At 42.3% G+C, this 23,314-nt stretch overlaps 1 protein-coding gene across 4 annotated transcripts in view; it reads left to right on the top strand.

The window, feature by feature from the left end:
• nphp4 (nephronophthisis 4) overlaps positions 1–23,314 on the top strand; it is a 145,132-nt gene that overhangs the window by 77,376 nt on the left and 44,442 nt on the right. For all 4 annotated transcript variants that reach the window (XM_007897791.2, XM_007897790.2, XM_042343571.1 and 1 more), the window contains exons 8-12: positions 3,754–3,936; positions 5,155–5,293; positions 9,754–9,806; positions 15,575–15,709; positions 17,581–17,705. In XM_007897791.2, the coding sequence (XP_007895982.2) occupies positions 3,754–3,936; positions 5,155–5,293; positions 9,754–9,806; positions 15,575–15,709; positions 17,581–17,705 (635 nt within the window). The remainder of the gene's footprint in view (positions 1–3,753; positions 3,937–5,154; positions 5,294–9,753; positions 9,807–15,574; positions 15,710–17,580; positions 17,706–23,314) is intronic.

Genomic DNA, 23,314 nt, shown 5'->3' with positions numbered 1-23,314 from the left:
CCCCGTTTACGGTTCAAAGGCATTTTGTCTGCTTGTCAGACATCAAATCCTGGATGAGAGCTAATTTTCTACAGTTGAATGTCAATAAGATCAAGACCCTCCTGATTGGCTCCCGTCAGCGCCTCCTCACCTCAGGCACTGACAGCGTCACCATCCATGGTTGCACACTCCACCTTGCTAAGCCAGTCCAGAACCTTTGCGTCTTGTTTGACCCTCAACTATCCTTTCTCCCAACATTCGTGCCATGACCCGCTCTGCCTTCCCCCACCTCCGCAATATCGCCCGGCTCTGCCACTGTCTCACACAACAGGACGCCGAGACCCTCTTAACATCCAGCTTAAGCAAACTCTCTGCTAGTTGGCCTCCCCAACTCCTTCCTCCATAGGCTGCAGATCATGCAGAACTCTCCTGCACCAGGCTCTGTGATCCTATCACCCCCATCCTCGCCCGACTCCACTGGCTTCCCATTACACAGAGGCTACAGTTCAAAATCCTGATCCTCACCTTCAAAGCCCTCTATGGCCTTGCTCCCCCCTACCTCTGTGACCTTCTAACACCCTACCAACCTGCTTGCTCCCTCTGCTCATTGGGCTAAGGTTTGCTTCACGTCCTCCGCCTTACCCGCTCCACCATTGGCAGGCGGGCCTTCAGCTACTCTGCCCCCACCCTCTGAAACTGCATCCCCCAGTACCTCTGCCTCACCCCCTCCCTTGCCTCCTTCAAGACCCGTTTCAAGACCCTCCTCTTCAACCGTCAGCCTTCTTCCCCCCTCCCCATCCCCAGCTTGGGTCCAAAACGCTGATTGTCCAGCGCCTTGGGACTGATGTGAAAGGCGCTTTAACAATGTAATTTTCTTGTTCTTATTGCCTGTTTCAACTCACTAAGCCAGTCAGGAAGCTAGGTGTCTGGTTTGACCCTTAACTGTCTTTTCCTCCCCACATCCAAGCCATGACCCGCTCTGCCTTCCCTCACCTCCGTAACATTGCCCGACTCAGGCCACTGAAACTCTTCAGCCACTCTGCCCCCAAACTCTGGAATTCCATCCCCCAGTCATTCCGCCTCGCCCCCTCCTTAGCCTCATTCAAGTCCCACCTCAAAACCCTCCTCTTCGACCATGCCATTGGCCACCCCCTTCCCCTCCCCCCCTTCTCACCTCCCTGACCCCAGCTTGCGTCTGAAATGTTGTACACTGTCCAGCGCCTTGGGACATCCTCCCGACGTGAAAGGCGCTATACAAATGTAATCTTGTTGTTGTTGTTTCACTTCCCCACCTCCCCCTCCCCCCAACCCTGGAGATGATGAAGCAAAATCTGGGTCTTCTGCGTTTCCTATCCTACTTGTGCATTTATCATGGAGGAAGGGGTTTCAGCAGTAGAGACTTGAGAAGTGAAATTGTGGATATCTCTGCCCCAACTTTCCTGACGGCATACAAGATCAGTTAACTCAACATAGACAGGGATTACATTTAGGATTTTCCTCAATTTTGTTCCTCTGTTTTGCTCAGTTTCATTCTAGGCCGTGAATGTACCAACTGACCATGATCCCTTCATATTTATCATTGATAGAAAGGGTAGAAGACAAGAGGGATATAGTACTCATTGATATTATCGAGGATGGTTGTATGATCTATATTTTCTTCTTGTAATAATCCTTACATTTGGCAAAGATGCCTTTTATGTCGGGAGGGCATCCCAAAACCCTTCACAGGATATACTGTAAAGTGAAGTGACTGTTTGTGGGCAAATGTGGCAGACAATTTTGTGCACAGCAATATCCCACAAACACCCATGGAGTGACCAATTTTATTTGTCGGATTGATCTCCAGAGCACTGGGAGAAAGTTCTCTTTTCGAATCATGCCATGAGATCTTTAATGTCCACCTGAATAGGCCTTTGGGTCCTCGGTTTAAAGTCTGATCTGAAAGACAGCACCTCCAACAATACACTACACTGGAGCGTCAGCCTAGACTATATGAGTTTCAAGTCTCGACGTAAGGCTTGAGTTCACAACCTTCTGACTCAGAGCTGAAAGTGGCACCAACTGAGCCAGACTGACATGCCTTGTAAAGCAAGAAACCCAAAGCCATCACATCAGGGAATGCAAAACGATTAATATACATGTGAAATTGTTCAAAAAGAAATTGTTCTTATATTAGATAGCTACAGACTGGAGCTTTGTAGAACACACAATACTATGCACCGCTCTACAATTGCTGATAAGTTTAGCAGGTCAGTTCTGGTGACCAATATTATCATCCTTTTCAATTCATGGTCTATAGATCAATGTGATTCTGGAGTTCTGGAGGAGTTTCAGCCATGGCTCTGTGAACTAGCCGTTTTATACCAACTGAAATCTCCTCCAGAACTCCAGGATCACGTCGCTCTATAGACCATGCATTGAAAAGGAAGATATCTGAGTTCTGGAGGGGGAAGCTGAACTAGCAGTGAGCAATCCAGATGTTCACAGAGGCTGTAAATTATTCTGATGAACTGAAAGTGAGAGAAACGAGGCATATAAACTGTGGCAGATGAACGTTCAGTATGTTTTCTGACATGATTGATTTGCGGGGGAAGGAAAGTCTATGGGAGCACTTTCGGCTCAAAATATTTCCTCCAGCTAAAGTAGAAAATATAAAATGTACGAATCGATCTAATTAATGTTGCAAGAACGCAGTGTTTTTTTTTATTGCATTCCTGAGTCCTCGGTTGCTAGGCTGATACAGTGAGGAGCTGTTTATTTGAGCAGAGAAGGTGTTATGGAGAAGTCTGGGAGATGATCTCCTTGAACTCATGATCTCAAGAAAATTGACTCCAAACTGGGTATTGCTGTAAACTCACCGAAACTGCTCTTTGCCAGGGTTGGATGGGTCCAAATTTCTTTGAGACCAGCCAAAAGCTCCTGCCCCTCTTAACCTAAATAATATGTATTAAACTTATATAATAATTCTAGACTAATCTAAATAGCAATAATCCAGTTCCCTCCAATGGTTATTTTTCTGGCAGTTCAGGAGGCAGGCCCTCAGAACACCCTAATATACAGTTTTTTTCTCACTTCAGATGAAGTTTTGTATTTTTTTCTGTTAAAGCTCAGGATATTCCTACAATAACTTGCAGTTATACAGCACCTGTCATTGCAGGAGGCACTTTACAGGGTTGTGTGGATCACTGAAGAAGGTGGAAAGAAGGGGTGGAGTAGGGGAAAGTGATCAAGTCCAAGTTGGCAAAGTGAGTGCTTAGAAGGAGGCTCAGGGATTTTGGGGGAGGATTCTGGAGAGCAGGAGAAAGCTGGAGGGGCGGGGGGGCAGAAATGTACTGCAGGCTGAATTAGTGGAATGTAGGGAGTAGGTGGGAAAGTGGAGCTTGAAGAGATTGCAGAGATATGGTAGGGTAAGAGTATGGAAGGATGTGAAGGTCAGAGAGAGGATGTTGAGGTCAGTCTGCTTGGGTGCTCTAAGTCTTTGCTTAATTCTTAATTCAGCCTCACACAAGATCAATGTAAATGGGGACAGTGCACTGTTACTGAGGGAGGGAGATTACCCATTTTCTGACTGGCGCATCACAAACAAGACAGATTCACATTACAATGGGCTCCTTCGATGTGCTTGCAATTTGTGTTTGGGAAATGAAGATTTGCTGAAAGCATGTTGCACAAGGAGTCTCCGTTTGAAAACTGTGGTGTTGAGCAACAAGATAATGTGATTCCTGCAGTGTATTTCTATAGAATATATCTAATACATATTTATTATTTTTACAGGCAAACACTGCTACCTCCTTTTCTGAGACTGCTTACATGCACACGATCCGGTGGGCTGTTTGGAATCCTCCCTTGAAGGCTGCCACCTCGACAGTAACACTACCTCTTCATGGAGGATCGCTAGCCAATCCCAACAATCTGCTGGTTTACAAGGTGCCTTCCACAGCAATGAGCTCATTAGAGGTACGCAGTGCACAGTTCTGGCACATTCTTCAAAATGGGACATCCTATCAGCAGTGATTATCACAATCTGAAAAGTCCACCCCCAATTCTTTATCTATCACAATGAATTATTTCTTTTGACGCTTTCTGTTGCGCTGCATGACATGATCAGCTTTCTTGCTAGTGGTAACTATGACATTGATTGTCACATTTTTTCACCCCAACTGTGAATATCAGCACTTCGGTTTACAAATAAACCTCCATTCTCCTGGGTAGCAACATGTACTTGAGAGGCAAATTGAGAATGGTTTTGTTCTTGTTCGGGTTCTTGCACAGCTGCGGAATGAAACATTTTCCAAATGTCCAAAGTAACCAGTTTATCTGGAGCAGGGTGGTGCAACAGGTCACCTCCTCCCTCCATTTCACCTGGCCCACCCGTCCCTCCATAACCTGTAAATGTTATGTTATGTTTCCGGAAGGGAAACACAAAAATATTGCTTATGTGGCCTACGTAAAAATAGGGCTTCCGGCCCTCAGCAGCCAAAAGGTTGGACCCCCCCACCCCACAGTTGGATACCGAGAAAAATTCTCAGTCAATGTCTCATCTAAATTTTGGAACCTGTGACAACGGGGTGCCACTCCAGTCGTGCACTGGAATATCAGCCTAGACCGTCAACTCAAATACCAAAGTAGGGCTAGAACCTCCAACCTTCTGATGCAGGGATGAGAGAACTGAGTGAAACTGAAACTAATGCCCTTTCTATTGAAATTTCTGAGCTTGAGTTCATGCCCTGCCCGCCCTACCATTGGTAGTTGGGCCTTCAGGGCCTTGGGACGTCCCCCCGACGTGAAAGGCGCTCTATAAATGTAATTCTTTTTTGTTGTTGTTGTTGTTCAACTTTTCTGCCTCTATCCTGTGGAACTCCATCCCAGAGTCCCTTTGCATTGATGCCTCCCTGGCCTCCTTAAAGGCCCATCTCGAGACCCTCCTCTTTGACCGTGCCTTTGTTCATCTTCCTGAACTCCCTTGCCCTCCACCCCACTTGACTCCAACCCACAGCTCGTGTGCAAACCCTTGACCTGGGATGTCTTCCCAACGTGATGTTGTTGTTGTTGCAATTTGTTGTTGTTGTCGCTATCACGCCATGCAGACACTCCATTATCAGACTGTACGCCATAAGCAGTTACATGATTGCTTGTTAAATAACTAGATTCAGAAAATTGTTTCCTAATTTTCAGGTGAGACAAGTGGAGTCTGGCACCATCAGCTTCCGATTCGATTGCCCTTCTAAATCTCAAGCACGTAGCTCAGAGGAGGTGGCGACAACTGGGCCAGAGGAACCACTCCGTCCGACCACGCCCATAGAGTCTCACTTAGGTAAGTTTATTGCGTGCATTTTTACAAAATATCACTGTATGTGCGTGAATGCAATTTGTAAGGAAGGTTTGGTTCACATTTTCATGGCGCTGTTTTAAACAAATCATTCAGCACTCATTCAGGAAAACGAGCGCATCCAGCAGAGGTGATTAGAAATGGCAGTGATGCATTGAAGATCCTGTCGTTGATGTATTTTAGCAGAGCTTTAGAACAATTATTTCTCCTTTTCTGTTTTCTGAAGTTCTGTTTATTTTGAAAAATGACTTACCAGCGTTGGTGTCGTGATGGTGGTTACAGACTTTACCAGTGTGCACATCTGTTGGAAAATTTCCATCAATTTGCTGACACCATAGGAGGGTCCTTCCTCTTATGTTTGCCCTGTGTAATTGTATGGTTGAAAATGAGAGCTCAGTTTACTGGGGTGATCAAGTTATGCCCAAACACTCCAGTACTCCAAGTATGGTCTCACCAAGCTTTTATATAAATATTTAACATGACTATTTTTGTACTCTAGACCTAAAGCCAACAATTTTATTTGCAATGCTTATTCCCTTGTTTACGTGTGCTGCTTTAAATGATGAAAAGGATAGCAAAAACATGTAGGAAGACATAAATGGGCTTGCAGAATGGGCCAGATGAAAATTAATATAGAGCATTGTGAATTGATCACCTTGGAAGGAAAAATAAGGAATCTTGTGAATCTGACTTAGGTTATAATAATAATAATCCTTGCATTTGATATAGCATCTTTCATTTCAGGAGGACGTCCCAAAGCTTTAGCAGGATATACCATTAAGTACAGTAACTGTGTGTTTTGCATTCGTGGCAGCCAAATTGTGCACAGCAATTTCCCACAAAGCAGCTATGAAGTGAATGACCAATTTTATTTCAGGGATTGTGGCCAGAACACATTATTCCTATTATTATTATTATCCCATTATTCCTCTACCAGCAAGAGTATGATCGGCTTCCTTATTTTTCCTTCCAAGGTGATCAATTCACAATGCTCTATATTAATTTTCATCTGGCCCATTCTGCAAGCCCATTTATGTCTTCCTACATGTTTTTGCTATCCTTTTCATCATTTACCACCCACTTTCCCCCAGTTTGGTGTCATTTTGATATCATACCTGCTATATCTGAGTGCAAATCATTCAAATGGTGAATGGCCTGGTTTAACAACCGATCTACAGAGGTTTGAATCAGTTCCTCTAATAATCCTTTGTCAAGCACATGATCCAAGGAGACCCCGCTTAGTTCCTCCCCCCCAGGAAAATTGTCACTAATTGATTCTTGAAGCTACAGGGTATGTGAAGTACTTTACAGGAAATCACAATGATATTAAATAGTAACAATTTCAGGCAGTAGATATTGGTCTTTCTCGCTCCCCACCCACCTTCCTGAAAGATTCCTTTTGCACACTGTCTCATCGTCCAATAATCCTGAATCTTTTTAATTTCCAGGAACTTTAGTTTCTTCTTGAAACAATTTTACAATACAATACAAAATTACATTTGTAAAGTGCCTTTCATGTCGGGAGGACGTCCCAAGGTGCTGAACAGTCAGGGATTAGGAACCGAGCCGGAGAGGTGGGGTTGGGATCAGGGAGGGTGGAAGGCAGAGACGGTAGGAAGGTTGGCCGAAGGCATGGTCGAAGAAGGATGGAGTTCCAGGGGGCGGGGGCAACGAGGCTGAAGGCCCGACCGCCGATGGTGGGCCGGGCCGAGCGGGGGACATGGAGCAGGCCGGAACCTGCTGAGCAGAGGGAGTGAAAACGTTGGAGAGGTAGGAGGGGGCAAGGCCACAAGCAGGAAGTTGGCATAGTCGAGTGCGGTTGTAATGAAGGAGTGTATGAGGGTTTTGGTGGCCTGAGGGGTGAGGCAGTGTAGGAGTCGGACAGTGTTGCGGAGGTGGTCATGGCATGGATGTGGGGAGAAAGTACAGTTGATTTATGCATCCTTATTCTACTACATTGTTTCCCCCACAAAATACACTTTACAGTATATTCTGTAAAGCGCTTTGAGACGTCTCAAGGTGATAAAATGCAAGGATTATTATTATTACAAGTAGCCATTTCAGCTCATTTTAGAAATGGGAAGCTTGTGAATTTAGTTATCAGAATGCCATCTGCTGCCCTACAGCGAGCTGTGAAAGAACTGAATGAGACACTTTGTGAAGCTACCTTTCATATAGTGGCGTGCACGCTACAATATTCGTGCTGAACAAGTTGTGGGAAGACTGCAAGAGTCGGAGTGTAATGATTTGACATAAGCCCTGCAATGAGTTCGGCAGGTTAGAAGATTGATTTGTGATGTGAAAGTTGGCTGGTAAAATTGCATTTTGAAGTGTTTGTTGTGTAAATCTAATCCTTTCCCTCTGAAGCATTTCATGCAAATGTTCCTTTACAGGAATCAAAGTCACATTGGTTTTCTATTGTTGTTGTTAAACCTCCCAGTTTCTAGCATAGTTGAAGTGTGAGTGTAGTGCTGTGTGATGTGATGTACTGGGTCTCATTTTTTTCCCCCTGTAACTCAGAACAGAAAGGAAATGATTAATTTCTTGTGGGAATTTCTTCTTTTGGCATTTCCCAATAATATCCAGCCCTCCCACACAGAAGCCAGAGTGCACACCAGGTTTCTGCCACTGGTGCTCTTTAGCTGAGCCCGTAGGAGGCACACATGAGCAGTTTTAAAGAATAGACTTATCGTTTCACAACAGCACGGTTGAATATTTGGACAAGAAAGCTTTTTCTACATATTTCTATATATTTTTAATATTATAATTATTAATATTATTACATTGTAGCATGTCACTGTTACACGGTAATATATAATAAACATCATTATTACATTCTGATATTTTAATATTATAATAATATTATTAATTTGTAACATTTGCCGTTGCTCTGATGACATTGAAAAAAAATGAGCTGTTTGCTGATTTTTTCCTGCATAGTGGGCTCAATAAGGTGAGGGGAGGGGGGAAGGGGTGTGGGGGAGAATCTCATCTGTTCACAGATTTACTCCAGGAACCCAGACAATCACACGTTCGGAGGCTTCAAACCATTTGGCTAAAATTTAAGATTGTGCCAAAGTTCGGAAAGCAGTCGGTTCAGTTTGTATTTGGACGCCGGGTCTTTACTGTAGGAGCTATTGACTCATTTTTCTCTTTTCTAAGACATGGCATTGGATAGCTTAGCCAGGTAGTAATTTTCAGGTGGGAGCCTAACTTGCGAATATTGTCCGGCTATTTGTGTGTGGATAGGCATCAAAGCTGAACACAACACTCTTTTACCTCAACGTACACACACTTGCATTTCCAGCAAAGGGAGGGAGGGGAGGGGATGCTGGTTAGCTCGATCAGGATCGAGAATCATGGCTGATTTCCTGTCACTACTCTGTTGTACTTAGGCCAGTTTTAGCAACTTTAACTACTGTCCTTGCACAGTATTCATACGTGCTTCCTTCCCTCAGTATTCATAACGCAGTGTCCTTTATGTGTACAAAGGTTCATAGGTTGCACTGCTGTCTGAGACTGTGTAGCAGCATATCTGCTAGAGGCAATCTTAACATCTCCAGCAGAATATTTTTGTGTCCTTGAACCCAGGTGACAGTCTTATAGCATCAAATCGCCTTTACAATGAGTCTTTCTGATGATACAGGACATACCTTATTAAGCCATCACTGTATATTACATGGCATAATGACAGTATTAGATGTAGGTGTACTGTGCAAGTAGTTTTATTCCCCTGCCACTAACACATTCTTCCTGTCATGCTTCTATTGCTTGCATCTACCTTGAGCTAATGTTTACATTAATAAAAAACTTGACACTAATGCAAAAAATGTTGTTAGCAAATATTGTTATTGATTTTTCAAATTGTTGAGCACATTTTGTATTAAATGTCAGATGAGAGATAAGGACACAAATTTAGAGTGAAATTAAAAGGATCTAAAACCTGCTGCCATGAGAAGACAAGTTAATTATCACAGCAGGTCTGCAACTCCTCGCTTGAGAGCAGTTAGGATGAAGGAGGCCCTTTCCTTTCCCAATAACCATCTGACTGTTTATTATAACATTTTAGCTGTTTTTTTTAAATGAGTTGAGTGTCCTGGACTTCAACGCCCATCCTGGTAACCCCTCTAGCTGCTCATTAAAATTGCCCATCACACCCTCTTGCTCTGTATAACGTCGTACAAGTGTAATTTGTTGTTGTTGCTTTAAGTGAAATTGCTTAATGGAAAATGTTCCTTTTTTTAAAAAAAGAGGGTCTTTTTATGCTTGACTTCATAGATACCTAAGCTACCCTCAACTGCAAACCGAGATTAACCTTACAGATCTTCAGCGGAAGTCTGTCAGTGTGAAATCTACTGTTTTGACCATCAAATAATCTGTGCACTTCTCATTGATACTGAGATGATTGAGGAACGCTTCACTACACTGTTACTTTTTGTCTTTAGATAAATCCATTTCCGATGTTGCTGGTCTGCAGGAATCTCCACAAGGCCCAGGGGTGAGTGGGTGAATAGTAATGTTTTTAAGAATCTTTTTAGTCTTTCTTTAACCCCACCACTTCATGCAAATGGTTGCACCAATTTCCAACCATGACAGCAACCCAGCAGTTTGCTGCCAGGTGAAACCAGCATCCTTCTCTAGCTGAAATGTGCACAAAAACTCTTTACCTGTCACATGAGAGTATAAACCTTGTACTTCCCAATAGCATGGGACGAGATCAGAATGTTTGTCAAGTAGCAGAAATATTCCTTACCTTTGAGGCTTGAAATTCCACCCGCCTTTTTAAAAGAAACTTCTAAATTGAGATTAATTTTGAAGAATTTTACACAATTCTGTTCAATATTAAGATATAACGTAATGTTACAATGGAATCATGATACAATACAAAACAATAGCATAATAATAATAATAATAGTAATAGTAATATTGCATTCTGAGCCCCTTGTAAAATGTTCTTTTTTTTACTTTATTATAATAATAATCCTTGCATTTGATATAGTGCCTTATCACGTCTTCGAGATATCTCAAAGCGCTTCACAGAATATACTGTAAAGTGAATTGACTGTATATTTTGTGGGCAAAATCGTTATTGATTCCATAAAGGCCACTGCTTACGTGAATGCATTTCCCAAACTTGTCTATGTCTTCACTGTGTTGAACTCAAAACTCAAGAGCTCTATCCCCAATTGTTCTTGTGGACCTAAACTCTTCCAGTGTTTACTCTCTCATACAATATGAATACTTTCAAAATCTAAGTTTGGCAAAATACTTAAACCAGTTGTTCACTTCTTCTACTTCTTTGGTACTGTTTTATTCGAGCGATTCACTGCATTATGTGTCTTTGCCGTTATCTAGGTCTTGAATAGAAACTAATCACCCCTGTGCAGGACTGTGATGTGGGAGGAGGGCTGTTAGCTTTTATTATAAGTTTGCAGTGATCTCTGGTAGCTATCAGCAATATAACATGCAGTCTGAAGCCTGCACTTCTGATCACTATGTAATTATCTGTCTATTACTGCCACAAATTGGGATTTTGACTAATAGGGGTCACTGGAAATTATCTTCTATCAACGCATCAATGTACAATTCTTATTACAGCTATTCAATCCCTCATGCTGTATTATATCCTGCTAAACTGGGCTAAATGGTGGATTTTTTTTTGCAAAAGGAAAACAATGATTCTGTTTGCCTTTAGCTGGGTTTCACCCTCACAGCTGCCTACTTGCTGATATACTGCACGTGTCAGCGACTCCATGAGGGCTACAGTATTAAGCCCCTGGTCATGAATGTCAAAGTGAATCTAACCTCAGTCGAGCATAATCCAGTCTGCAGCAAAGAAGACTGCAGCGATAATTAGATCGCTCCACAAACCTGGTCTCTCATTGCAGCAGGAGAACAGAGTGCAAGTGTACAAGCATCTCGCGAAGACTCAGCTGCAGTATGAAAGCCCTCTAGATGTGCAGTCATTAATCATTTTGCTCTTGTGATAAACGTCGAGGGGCAGACGCTCTGATACATGGTTCAAACAACAATAACCAACAACTCAAACTTTAACAAGAGACAGGAGGTGGTATATTCATACCTTGCGATACACTGCATTACCCTGCGTGGAACAATTTGGATTCTCATTCAAGGTGAACACAGATCAAACAGAAGATACACCTAGTCTAAGTGGCCTTGTACAGCTGTACGCGATTCTCCCAAGTGCAGAATGACAGAATGTTGTATAGTTTGAGCATGAATTCTGGGGAACTGAACTCATCTATTTGCCAGCATCCTGTTCACTTTATTTATTGCAGATCAACACTGTTTGGACACGGTGAGTAATGCCTATTAAGACCCTCGGGACTCTGTCATCTCTCCTTTGGAAAGTTCTTATGCTATCTATGGAGTACATGTGCCTCCTATATGCAGTACCTTGAATTTGTTTCTATAGAATTTCATTTGCCACTGATCAGTACAGTGAAATCCCCGTTACAAGTTCTCTGCTGCCTGCTCTGGTGTCCTTGACACATTTAACTAAGGTAAGGTCGCTGAGCCCATGAATCGAAGCCATTTAGAAATGCACGGAGTTCTGAGGCAGTCATAAGTCCATAAGATGTAGGAGCAGGAATGGGCCATTTAGCCCCTCGAGCCTGCCCCGCCATTTAATAAGATCATGGCTGATCTTCTATCCTAATTCCATTTATCCGCCTTATCCCCATATCCCTTAAGCCTTCTATCCTTTAGAAATCTATCAACCCCAGTCTTGAATATGTTCAATGTCTGAGCATTCATAGCCTCTGGGATAGAGAATTCTACAAATTCACTATCCTCTGAGTGAAGAAATGTTCCTCAACTCAGTTCGAAAAGACTGACCTTTAATCCTAAGACTGTGACCCCTAGTTTTAGATTCTCCGACCAGGGGAAACAGTCTCATGGCATCTACCCTGTAAAGACCCTTAAGAATCTTATATGTTTCTATAAGATCACCTCTAATTGTTCTATATTCTAGAGAATATAGGCCTAGTTTACTCAGCCTATCCTCATAGGTCAACCCCCTCATCCCAGGGACCAACCTCGTGAATCTACGCTGCACTCCCTCTAAGGCGAGTATGTCCTTTCTTAAATAAGGAGACCAAAACTGCATACAGTCTCACCAAGGCCTTATACAACTGCAGCAAGACTTCCCTACTCTTGTACTCTAACCCTTTTGCAACGAACGCCAACATGGCATTAGCCTTCCTAGTTGCTTGCTGTACCTGCATACTAACTTTGTGATGGTGTAAAAGGCATTCGACAAAGTGCTACATAAAAGGCTGTTGCATAAGATTAGGGCCCATGGAATGAAAGGTAATATATTAGCATGCATTGGAGAGTGGCTAACAGGAAGAAAACAGAGAGTAGGGACCCAAATCCCTCTGAACACTAACATTGCCTCGTCTCTCCCCCTCTACAAAATAATCATCCGCTTTTCTATTTTTACTACTTAAGTGAATAACTTCACACTTCCCCACGTTATACTCCATCTGCCACCTTCTTGCCCACTCACCTCACCTGCCTTTCCCTTTGCATTTTTTGTGTGTCATCCTCACAGCTTACTCTCCCACCTATCTTTGTATCGTCCGCGAATTTAGATATGTTATATGTCCTCATCTAAATCATTGATATAGACTGTACATAATTGAGGCCCAAGCACTGATCCTTGTGGCACCCCACTAGTCACATCCTGCCAATCTGAGAAGGACCCGTTTATCCCTACTCTCTGTTTTCTTCCTGTTCTAATCTTTTTCAACTGCCTTTTATGTAGCACTTTATCGAATACCTTCTGGAAATCCAAATACACCACATCTGCTGGTTCCCCCTATCTAACCTGCTAGTTACATCCTCAAAAAACTCTATAAGATTTGTTAAACATGATTTCCCTTTCGTAAAGCCATGTTGACTGCCTAATCATGTTACAATTTTCTAAGTACCCCACAACAACGTCCCTAATTAAGGACTCTAGTGTTTTCCCCACCACTGATGTCAGACTAACTGGTCTATAGATCCCCATTTCCCACCCTTCTTAAATATCGGTGTTATGTTTGCGATCTTCCAATCAATGGGAACCGTTCCAGAATCCATAGAATTTGGGAAGATCAAAAACAAGGCATCCACTCTCTCTGCAGCTGCCTCTTTTAACACTCTAGGATGCAGGCCATCAAGTCTTTAATGCTATCAATTTCTCTAGTACTATTGCTTTACTGATGTTGATTTCTTTAAGTTTCTCACTAACATTAGCCTCCAGCTTCCCCCCTATTTTCGGTAGTGTTTTAGTGTCCTCTAACCTGAAGACAGAAGCAAAAAAAAAAATTTGTTTAATGACTCTGCCATTTCTTTATTCCCCATTATAATTCCTCCTGTCTCTGCCTGCAATGGACCCACATTCACTTTTGATAGTCTCTTCCTCTTTATGTACTTGTAAAAACTCTTACAGTTTGTCTTTATCTTCCTAGTTTTATCTCATCACAGATAAGAGACTGTGTAGCTAAGTCTTTGTTTAGTCGGTTCGGCAAGGTATATAGGAAATGCATTCATTTCTCAGTAGCATCCTGATTGACTTTCACTATATTAGTGACACTGCTCCATGATGAACTACACAGCTGGTGTACTGGTGAGGGATGAGGTCTGATTGACAAGAGAGGAGCATTAGGTCATATTATTTGCTTGCTTTAGTAAGCTACTTAATGGCTGTGAAATCTGGAAGAAAAGCACAGTCTGTTGCTAAGAAGTGTTGGAAGCTTGCCAAGCTATTGCAAACCTTGTGATCACTCACAACCATTTGTTGGAATGCATTTTCTAAATAAGCTTTCCACTGATACTAATTTATCCACAGAAGTGGCAATAAATTGATTTTGCTATGTTTTTCTTTAGATTCAACAGATGATTGACCTCATCGTTTAAGCTAACTCCAATGCAGGGCTGAGAGAGAGCTGCTTTGTCAGAGGTGCCGTTCTTCAGACGCGATGTTAAACTGAGGTCCCTCCTGGCTCTTCAGGCGAGCATTAAAGATGTTATGGCACTGTTTGAAGAGAGAAGGGAGTTTCACTCTACTTTGTGGCCAACTGTAGTCCAGATCAAATTGGTCAGTTACTTAATGGTTGTGTGTAGGACATTGCTTTGGTAAGCTACTTACCGCAGAGCTTCACAGGATTTTACTCCAAAGTATAGAGTAAATTTGTAGGTGAATGCTGCAACCAATTTGCGGAGCAGAGGTGAATGACCAATTTTATTTATTTGGTGGATTGTGGGCCAGGGTAATGGCGAATCTTCCTTCTCTTTTCAGGTAGTTCCTGGATCTTTAACGTCCATCTGAAAAAGCCAGGCAGGAGCTCAGTTTAACAACCCCAAAACAGTGCATTCCTCCCCCTGCACTGCATTGGATTTGTCAGTATAGATTGTGAGTTCAAAATCCTAACAGTGGCTTCAACCCATTACCTTCCTGACTCAGAGGCAAGAGCATTACCAACTAAGCCAAGCTGACACCTATTAATCTCACTTTCCTGTTCGCTCTCCTTAATCTCCCTTTACAGAGTACAGTGCTCAGGTGGTTATCCAGGTCACTTTAGAATGATGTTTGTTTGCACTCAAGAGATTTGCCATTTTGGATTGACTTATCCAAGTTTATGTGAAGTGGAGGATATATTAATTGCTTGTATTAAATGGATGTTTTTTCCCGGAATATAAAATTTAATAAAACTAAATATTAATAAAACTAAAAAGATTAACTGCAAATGTTGGAAAGTGGAATTAAAGTTGGAAATGAACATCAGGTTGATCCACAGCAAAGGGACTAGTGTTTTCCAATAACATCTGAATTGTTAACCTACTTTTTTCTTTCAAAAGCGTCTCATTCCAGCATTAAAACAGACGTCACTGGGAACACTCAGCAGGTCAGGCAACATCTATGGATAGAGGAAAGTGAGTTACAGTTTCAGGTCGATGAAACGTTTCTCCGACGTTAACATACTTTCCTTTCTCCATTGATGCTGCCTGACCTGTGAGTATCTCCAGTGACTTCTGTTTTTATTTCAGATTTCCAGCATCTGCAGTATTTTGCCTTTCATTTCAGTATTTGTCTGTTATTTCAGACTCCTAAGGTTTGTATTTAGAATCCATGCAAATAGTACATTAAGAAGGGTTATTTTATGCAATTGCTTTGTGAATGATTTATCGCAGATATGTCAGAGAGATGCTAAAGTGNTTTTTTCACACTCAACGGTGGCTTCATTTCTTCTCTTGCAGTTGTCTCTCTCGCAGTTGGCTCTGTCATCGCGGTATTTGAGCATCAGCCACTCAGACAGGATAACCTTGCAGGAACATTTTAGCTCTCAGCTTTCCCCCTTCTCTATGACTTCAGTCCAATACACTGGCATTCCAGTAAGTAAGAACAGCAGTAGCTGAACTCTCCATTCTCCCACCCCCCCACCTTCACCCAACTCAAGAGATTGTCATCATTTCCAGTTAGGTAGTTTTTCACTATGATTTATTGTTCCTATTTTGAAACCATATTTTCCTTGTAAAATTACATTTACAGCCCCAGAAGCTTTATACACCCTCATGGTGGGAGATCTTATTCTGCTCATTTATATATTTTAATTCAGTTCGGTTTCACTATAAGAAACCATAAATTATAATTTGGTTGGGGGCAGTCTGTAATGGTAAGCATTGTGTCAGAAGGTACATTGCATTGCAATGGGAAGAGTTAAAGGCTTATGTATGGTGTACAACACATTTCTTTAGGCACTACTCTGTTATCTGAAACACATATCTTCAATAAAGTCTGTGCAGCCAGAATCTGAAGGGCTATGGTCGCTCTAACGTTTACTGCAATAGCACTGGATGGAGATTTCTGTCCAGCCTGATTGTATGTGACACTATACAGCCAGAACTGAATCAGATCAAAGGTGGGAGATACTGTGACTGTTAGGTATGCCAGAGGGAAAAGAGAGACTTTGAATGGCATATACCAAGTAAGAGAACAATGACAGAATTGAATGACAGAATACCAAGAAGCAGGGAAAACCAGAAGGAGACATCAAATGACGGATGACCTCAAGAAAAAAAGGGGAAAATACAGGGAATCATTGAAGTGCAGAAATAAGGAAACAAGGAGAGAGATTGAAACTGACAGGATTTTGCAGAAATAAATCTGCTTTGTCAGTTATAGAGACAGGAAGAAATACTGAAAAAAATTAAATGAGATATCAGAGCAAACTGGATGGAGAAAGAACATTTGTCAGCAAATCCTAAAACAATTCAACGTCTCAATCAGACACCCAGCAATACAGGAAAAACACCAGGGCTNAAAAAAACATTTATTTTGTAATATAGATAAGAAAGAGAATGATATTTGTCTTGCCATTATATTGACACTTATGAATACACCTTAAAAAAGCTTGGTGCAAGAATTTATAAAATAAAATGATGTGGCTAAATAGTCTGAATTTTATAGGTGCTGTGTGGGGTGAACCAAACCCCTTTCCCCTTGAGATTACACTTAATCACTTAAAAGCCTATTTTCAAGTGTCAAATTGTATTGTTCAACTGTGTTTAATTCTGTGGAACTGATCCACATAGATCGAAAGAGCCCAGGCTCTCAAGGAATGATCCCCAGCCAGAGATCATCATCCACCTTCACCTGAATGGAATTATTTTTAAAGAAAGTTTTTATTTAAACACTTATAAACTGAAGACACTCAAGCGCACTTTCCATAAATAAAACTAATGACGATTCTGTGAAAGCCCAGTTCAAAACAGTTAAACCTTACGAGTGAGTTTATATATCAAGGCAAAGTGCAGAGAATCTGAGATTAATGAGCTGGGAGTCCATTGCTTTGTATACCATTAATCAACATCACTCAAAAGGGCTTGTTGTTGAGTTAGAAAATTGGCTCCAAACAGCACAGAGGGAGATGTTGAGGATTTACAATTTTCTGAATACTGCACTGCCCTTTTGGCTGCGGGGCCAGAGGGAGGAAGGTATCTAGAGTTAGTTTGTAAATGACAAGCTTGGACATACGGTCCCACTCCTACAGGGTAATTACTTACCGTGACACACATGCTTTTCAGAGCAAGTTGTTGCTGAATTATTTAAAGGAGGCACAATTGTTGGCAAATTGTTTTGGTCTGAGCAAAGCCCCCGAGAGGTAGTGATGGTGTAGGAGGGGGGAGGGTGAGAGGAATGCTGGAAATTGTTTCTCCTGCACTTTTGGAAAAATGGATTCAAACAAAAAAATGTGTGTTCCTAGGAATCTCCAATCAGCAGAACCAGAGGCACCGACACTGCTGCGGAACAAGGTTTTGACCAGTTGCGGGAACTGCCTTTCACACCAGTGCATGCACCAGTCATTGCCCTGGGGACACAGACACGCAGGTAAGAGTCTTAATTCCAAGCCAACCTACATCTGAATTGTTCCATGGTGACCCCTCCCCCTGCATTGTGAGTGGGAATCATTCGAGCCCTTTTTTTTCTGAGTGTAATAGTTTTGAATGTTTCTGAAGTTATAAAGAAATTTGGGCTTTCAAGTTAAACTCACGTATTGAGAAAAGACTTTTTGTCCCTCGAAGCCTGCTTCCTGCTTCCTCCGCCACTTCATTCCTATTTATCTCTTGATGAAAAAGTGCCCCGTTTCGCCCACAAACATACAGTCAATTCACTTTACAGTATATCCTGTGAAGCGCTTTGAGACGTCGCGAAGATGTGATAAGGCACTATATCAAATGCAAGGATTATTATTTATATCAAATGAAACCAATTTATCTTATTAAGAAAAGCATTACAGCAACCCCACGGCTTCTGGAATTGGAACCTAGCTGGACTGGGCCTGAAATCTAACAATTAAACAAACATTTCTGTAGATTTCTGCAGCCACATGTAGACTCGCGATTCACCTCACGCTCGCGGTGGCTAGGGAGTTCCACTTTGACTCAGAGTGTTTGAATCATTCGAGCACAAGGTAGTTTATTAGCTACCTTCTGATTCTAACAATTACAGTGCAAGTACCAGTATTGTAATTACACTTAGCCAGAAATTCTGGCTCCCCGCACCGGTTCTCCCCCCACCCGGCTAGCCAGGGTTTAATTTTAATTAAGGGGTTTAAGCGCTCCTGAGATGCTAACCCGCTTGAGGGCCACTGTATAATTGCACGTTCTTGTAATTATAAAACTAGCAACAAAGTGGTGGATGAAGTGCTGCGAGAGGAGAAACGACATTACTGGAATCAGGTCTAAGCTCATCATTGTGAGGCTCTCAAGCAACAAGCAGCAATATCAACCAACAAAAAAAATGAAAGGAATTGATGAGCAAACTAAGGAAGAGCACCGCACTCTGATAGAGCCATCCAAAAGAAGGGACATTGTCTTCAAATTAGTGCTGTTGATTAGAAGTTAGATCAGAAAACATTTTGATAACAACTTGACCTTCCTGGTTGTATCTCAGAGCATATGGAGTTCACTGCTGCAGAGAAGGCAGAGATCATTGAGAAGTTTAAAAGGGAGATGATAGATATTTGGGAAGTAAATGGGACATTCTCCTGATGTGAAAGGCGCTATAATTTAATTTGCTGTTGTTGTAATTAAGGATATGGAGGAAAAGTCTGGATGGGGTTAAAAGACTTACGATGATCTAATAAACTGTCAGAACCGCCTGGTTGGGTCCTGCAGCTCAGTGGTTAGAGCCTTCGCCTCTTAAGTCGATATGATACTTGCGACACTTAGAATGAGTAGTTTGTGTGCAACAGGTATAACTGGTGATTATTGCATCCTGGAGTTGCTGAGTACTTTCAGCCTGTTGTAAATTGAAAACCCTGTTTGTTTTCTAATTGGGTTCTTTGGTATATCTGTGCAGAATACTACTGCCAGCGTATTAATCTTTTGACTAGCTATTGTCATATTTATACCATCTCTCAATCATTCCTTTGAGGTCTGAACAGAGTCATTTTCAGTCACAGAATATTCTCCGACTTTAAAACAATCCAGTATTGTACGTAAATGCATTGCATTTGGCACTTGGGGGACTATAGAATATTGATAGTAATGATGCTTTCTTTTTCGCATTGAAACACCTGACAAAAGGTCATCGACCTGAAACATTAACTCACTTTCCTCTCTCCATATCTATGCCTGACCTGCTGAGTGTACCCTGCGACTTCTGTTTACTTTGAATAATTGCTAACCCAGATTATCCTTCAGTTGTGGGGACAGAATTGGTCAATCACGACTGTTTATACAGTTAATTCACTTTACAGTATATTCTGAGACGTCTCGAAGTAGTTATAAGGCGCTGTATCAAATGCAAGGATTATATTATTATTATTATCAGAACTTCAGCTATTTCACGGAGCCCAAGCAAAATTCTACAATGAGACAAATTAACAAATAATATGTTTTCTGTGAGAAATGCTGGTCAGAACACTGGCAAACTGCTTTCAGTGCCTTGGAATGTCCTTGGGAAGTCCTCCCGACGTGAAAGGCGCTATACAAATGTGATGTGTTGTTTGTTGTTGTTGGAAAGAACTGTATCTTCTAACTTCTTCACGAGAGGTCATGAGGTTGAAAACCTTATGAAAATCGATGTAGAGCAACATACATGTATGGAATGTATAAAGGCACAGCCTGCTCCACACATTCCTCACCGGAACGGAAGCCAGATTGTTCTTTTCTGAGTACATTAAGGGCCTCTAATGTCTCCCATAAGTGCTGTTACTGCTTGAAACACCACCTCATGAACCAGAATCGTGAGATTCCTGACTAGTTCTTGGTCTTGCTCTGATTTAAATGAACCTTGGTTGGTTGCCCTTTGGGAAACTGATGGTTTGTGTACGTCTCAAACAGAATCTTGTTTTCCAGCCATAGACGGACAGCAAATCGGTGATTCCTGGCATATTCTCATATCAAAATCTATTGAGAATTTAATAATACAGAAATGTCCAAATTCAAATTATTTGAGTCTGAGAATGGGGTTTCTGCAGTATTTACACACACATAACGGGTTTATATATGAAAAGTATACTTCTTACTGGTCACACTTTGAGTGCTTAATGAATAATCAATGTAATGTTAAGCAAGAATCAGAGAGAAATGGAAAATTATCTCTTCCCAATAAATTAGTTCTTCATCATCGCAGCAGCTGACAACTCTAAACACATTTACACGGAACCTAAAGGCAACTGTCCGGTAGTATAGAGCTTTCCACATTTTGAGACATTTGGCTATTTTGTTTTAGCGTTTCTCCCCCTACAAAAAAATGTAATTACATTTTGTGGTGGTGCTTTACAATTCCTTGCATCAATGTTACTATAATACACATACATACTAGCTACACCATGGAATAATAATAATAACAATAACAACAACAACAACAACAAGATTCCATTTATAGAGCGCCTTTCACGTCAGGAGGACGTCCCAAGGCGCTGCACAGTTGGGTCATGACCCGAGCATTGGGGGGAAATGGTCAGGGTGAGGGGAGGGAAGGGAGGGAGAGAGGAGGGGGGAAATGGTCAGGGTGAGGGGAGGGAAGGGAGGGAGCGAGGAGGGGGGAAATGGTCAGGGTGAGGGGAGGGAAGGGAGGGAGCGAGGAGGGGGGAAATGGTCAGGGTGAGGGGAGGGAAGGGAGGGAGCGAGGAGGAGGAAGAGAGTCGAGGGGGGAGCTGAAGGCACGGTCAAAGACAAAGGTTTTGAGACCGGCCTTGAAGGAGGAAAGGGAGGAAGCGGCGAAGGCACTGGGGGATGGAGTTCCAGAGCCTCGGGGCTGAGAGGCTGAAGGCCCGACCACCGATAGTAGGGCGGTTGGGGCGGGGGACGTGGAGCAGACCGGAGCCAGAGGAACGGAGGGTACGGGCAGGTAGGTAGGGGGATAGTAGGTTGGAGAGGTAGGAGGGAGCAAGGCCGTGAATGGCCTTGTAGGTGAGGATGAGGATCTTGAAATCAATCCTCTGGGGGATGGGGAGCCAGTGGAGGCGAGCGAGGGTGGGTGTGATGTGGTCCCGAAGCCTGGTGCGGGACAGTACACGAGCTGCAGAGTTCTGAATGACCTGCAGTGTGGAGGGAGGTGGCGGGAAGGCCGACGAGGAGAGAGTTCCCATAGTCCAGCCTTGAGGTGATAAAGGCGTGAACCAGGGTTTCAGCAGCGTGAGGGGTGAGGTAGTGCCGTAGTCTGGCGATGTTCCGGAGGTGATGGAAGGCGGTGCCGGTTGTGGTGCGGATGTGAGGGAGAAAGGACAGCTCAGGGTCGAACAGAACCCCGAGGTTCCTGACTGGCTTTGAGAGGTGGAGAGTGCAGCCTTGGATGCTGATGGTGTCAGCGCCTGAGGTGCGGAGGCGCTGACGTGAGCCAATCAGGAGGGCCTCGGTTTTTCGCACGTTGAGCTGAAGAAAGTTGTCTCTCGTCCAGGACTCGATGTCGGACAGGCAGGCAATAATCCTTGCATTTGATGTAGTTCCTGTAATGTCAAAATTTCTTGAAGCGTTTCACAAGTAATTGCTGTGAAGTGTAATAGCTGTATTTAAGGAAAACATTGCATTTGCAGACTATTTGTGCACAGCAAGTTCCACCCAAAGCCATGAATAAGTGTCCATTTAATCTGGAAGATTGTTGGTTGGACACTGTAGAAACTCCCTGCTCTTTTCAAATAGAATCATCATGTGAATAGTGCAATTAATAGTGTTGGCTCCCATTCACTGCTTCCCTGACTATGGGCTGGTAAAACAAATTGTGATGTTCTTTGCTGTTTCCTTTCCATTTCTTGCTCTTTTTCTTAAATTAAGACAAGAGTCTTGTAAAGCACCAGGATATCCATCTTAAAGAGCTTCAAAGACTGATGTCTGACTTGAGGCCCATTTTATTGCCTGTGAAGTCCCAATCATGGGTCTGTGGTACACATCTGCTCATAAAGATAATCTATGTGAATGAGGTCACATTGCTGAGTGCTTACCTTTCCTCCCTTTTCAGAGAAGTTTGATGATTTGACTCAATGTACCACTTGGCTTCTTGCAGACAGCGCATAAAGATTATGGTCCGTAGGGAATGCAAAGAATTTAATGGTAGAGAGCGCTGTAGCACCAGCACTTAGTAGCACTGGGCCATTCGGTACTTGTAAAAAGATGCAACAATAACCGTTACGAGTAATTTTTATTACCTATTAATAACTGCAAAGTCACTTAACTATAGGAGGGAAATGGTTCCATTGGGATCAGCAAGTTCAAGGACACCGTTTGGAATAAGACGTCAGCAAATATTCTTGCTGCTTGGAACAAAAGATGAGATTTGTTCAGCTATGCTCCCCATTCATTTCTTAAGACACTTCAATTAGAGGGTATATTTTTCATGTTGTGCGAGGGCTTGTGTTTCTTCCAGAGTGCTTTCATCCGTTCAGTTGGGAAACTTGCCCAGTTTCTCTTATTGCCTTCGGCAATATCTCAGAATGAGCTGGAACAGATCTTAGACGAAGCACAAGCCGCCTTCATGAATGAAAGATAACATTTTACATGTTCTGCCTCTCGCAAGATATGGAAGTGCATCCTTATATTCTATAATATTTCCATTTATGTTTTACACTTGACTTCTGTCACTGGGAGACAAAGAGGAAAAAAAATAACCTATTTTCCAGCAATGACTCCTTATTTTCATTATCCCTGAAAAAATAAATTCTACTGGATTTTTTTTATGGAAACTACAACACAAAATATCCAAAGAAATGAAAATTCTGATACAGAATAATCAATCATTTTGTGACACACACCATCTTCCTTGGGCTTAATTTTCTACTGGATAGTAATCTCAACAGCTGAATTTTTTTTTGACATTAGGCACTGTATTGCTCTTGTATAGTACAGCTGGGCAAGGCCTGAGTTCAGAGATTGAATAAAACCCAAGAACCATTAGTGGATAGGTAGGCAGCTTAAAGCACTGCTTTCAAATGCAAATTGGAATGTGGGACCCATTTGTGGATTAATGTCAAGCAATCAAAAAAACACAAAGTG

The sequence above is a fragment of the Callorhinchus milii genome, unplaced genomic scaffold (assembly GCF_018977255.1).
Source record: "Callorhinchus milii isolate IMCB2004 unplaced genomic scaffold, IMCB_Cmil_1.0 Scaffold24, whole genome shotgun sequence".
Lineage (NCBI taxonomy): Eukaryota > Metazoa > Chordata > Chondrichthyes > Chimaeriformes > Callorhinchidae > Callorhinchus > Callorhinchus milii.
The sequence above is the reverse complement of the archived record's forward strand: the minus strand, read 5'-3'. Positions and strand labels throughout refer to the sequence as shown.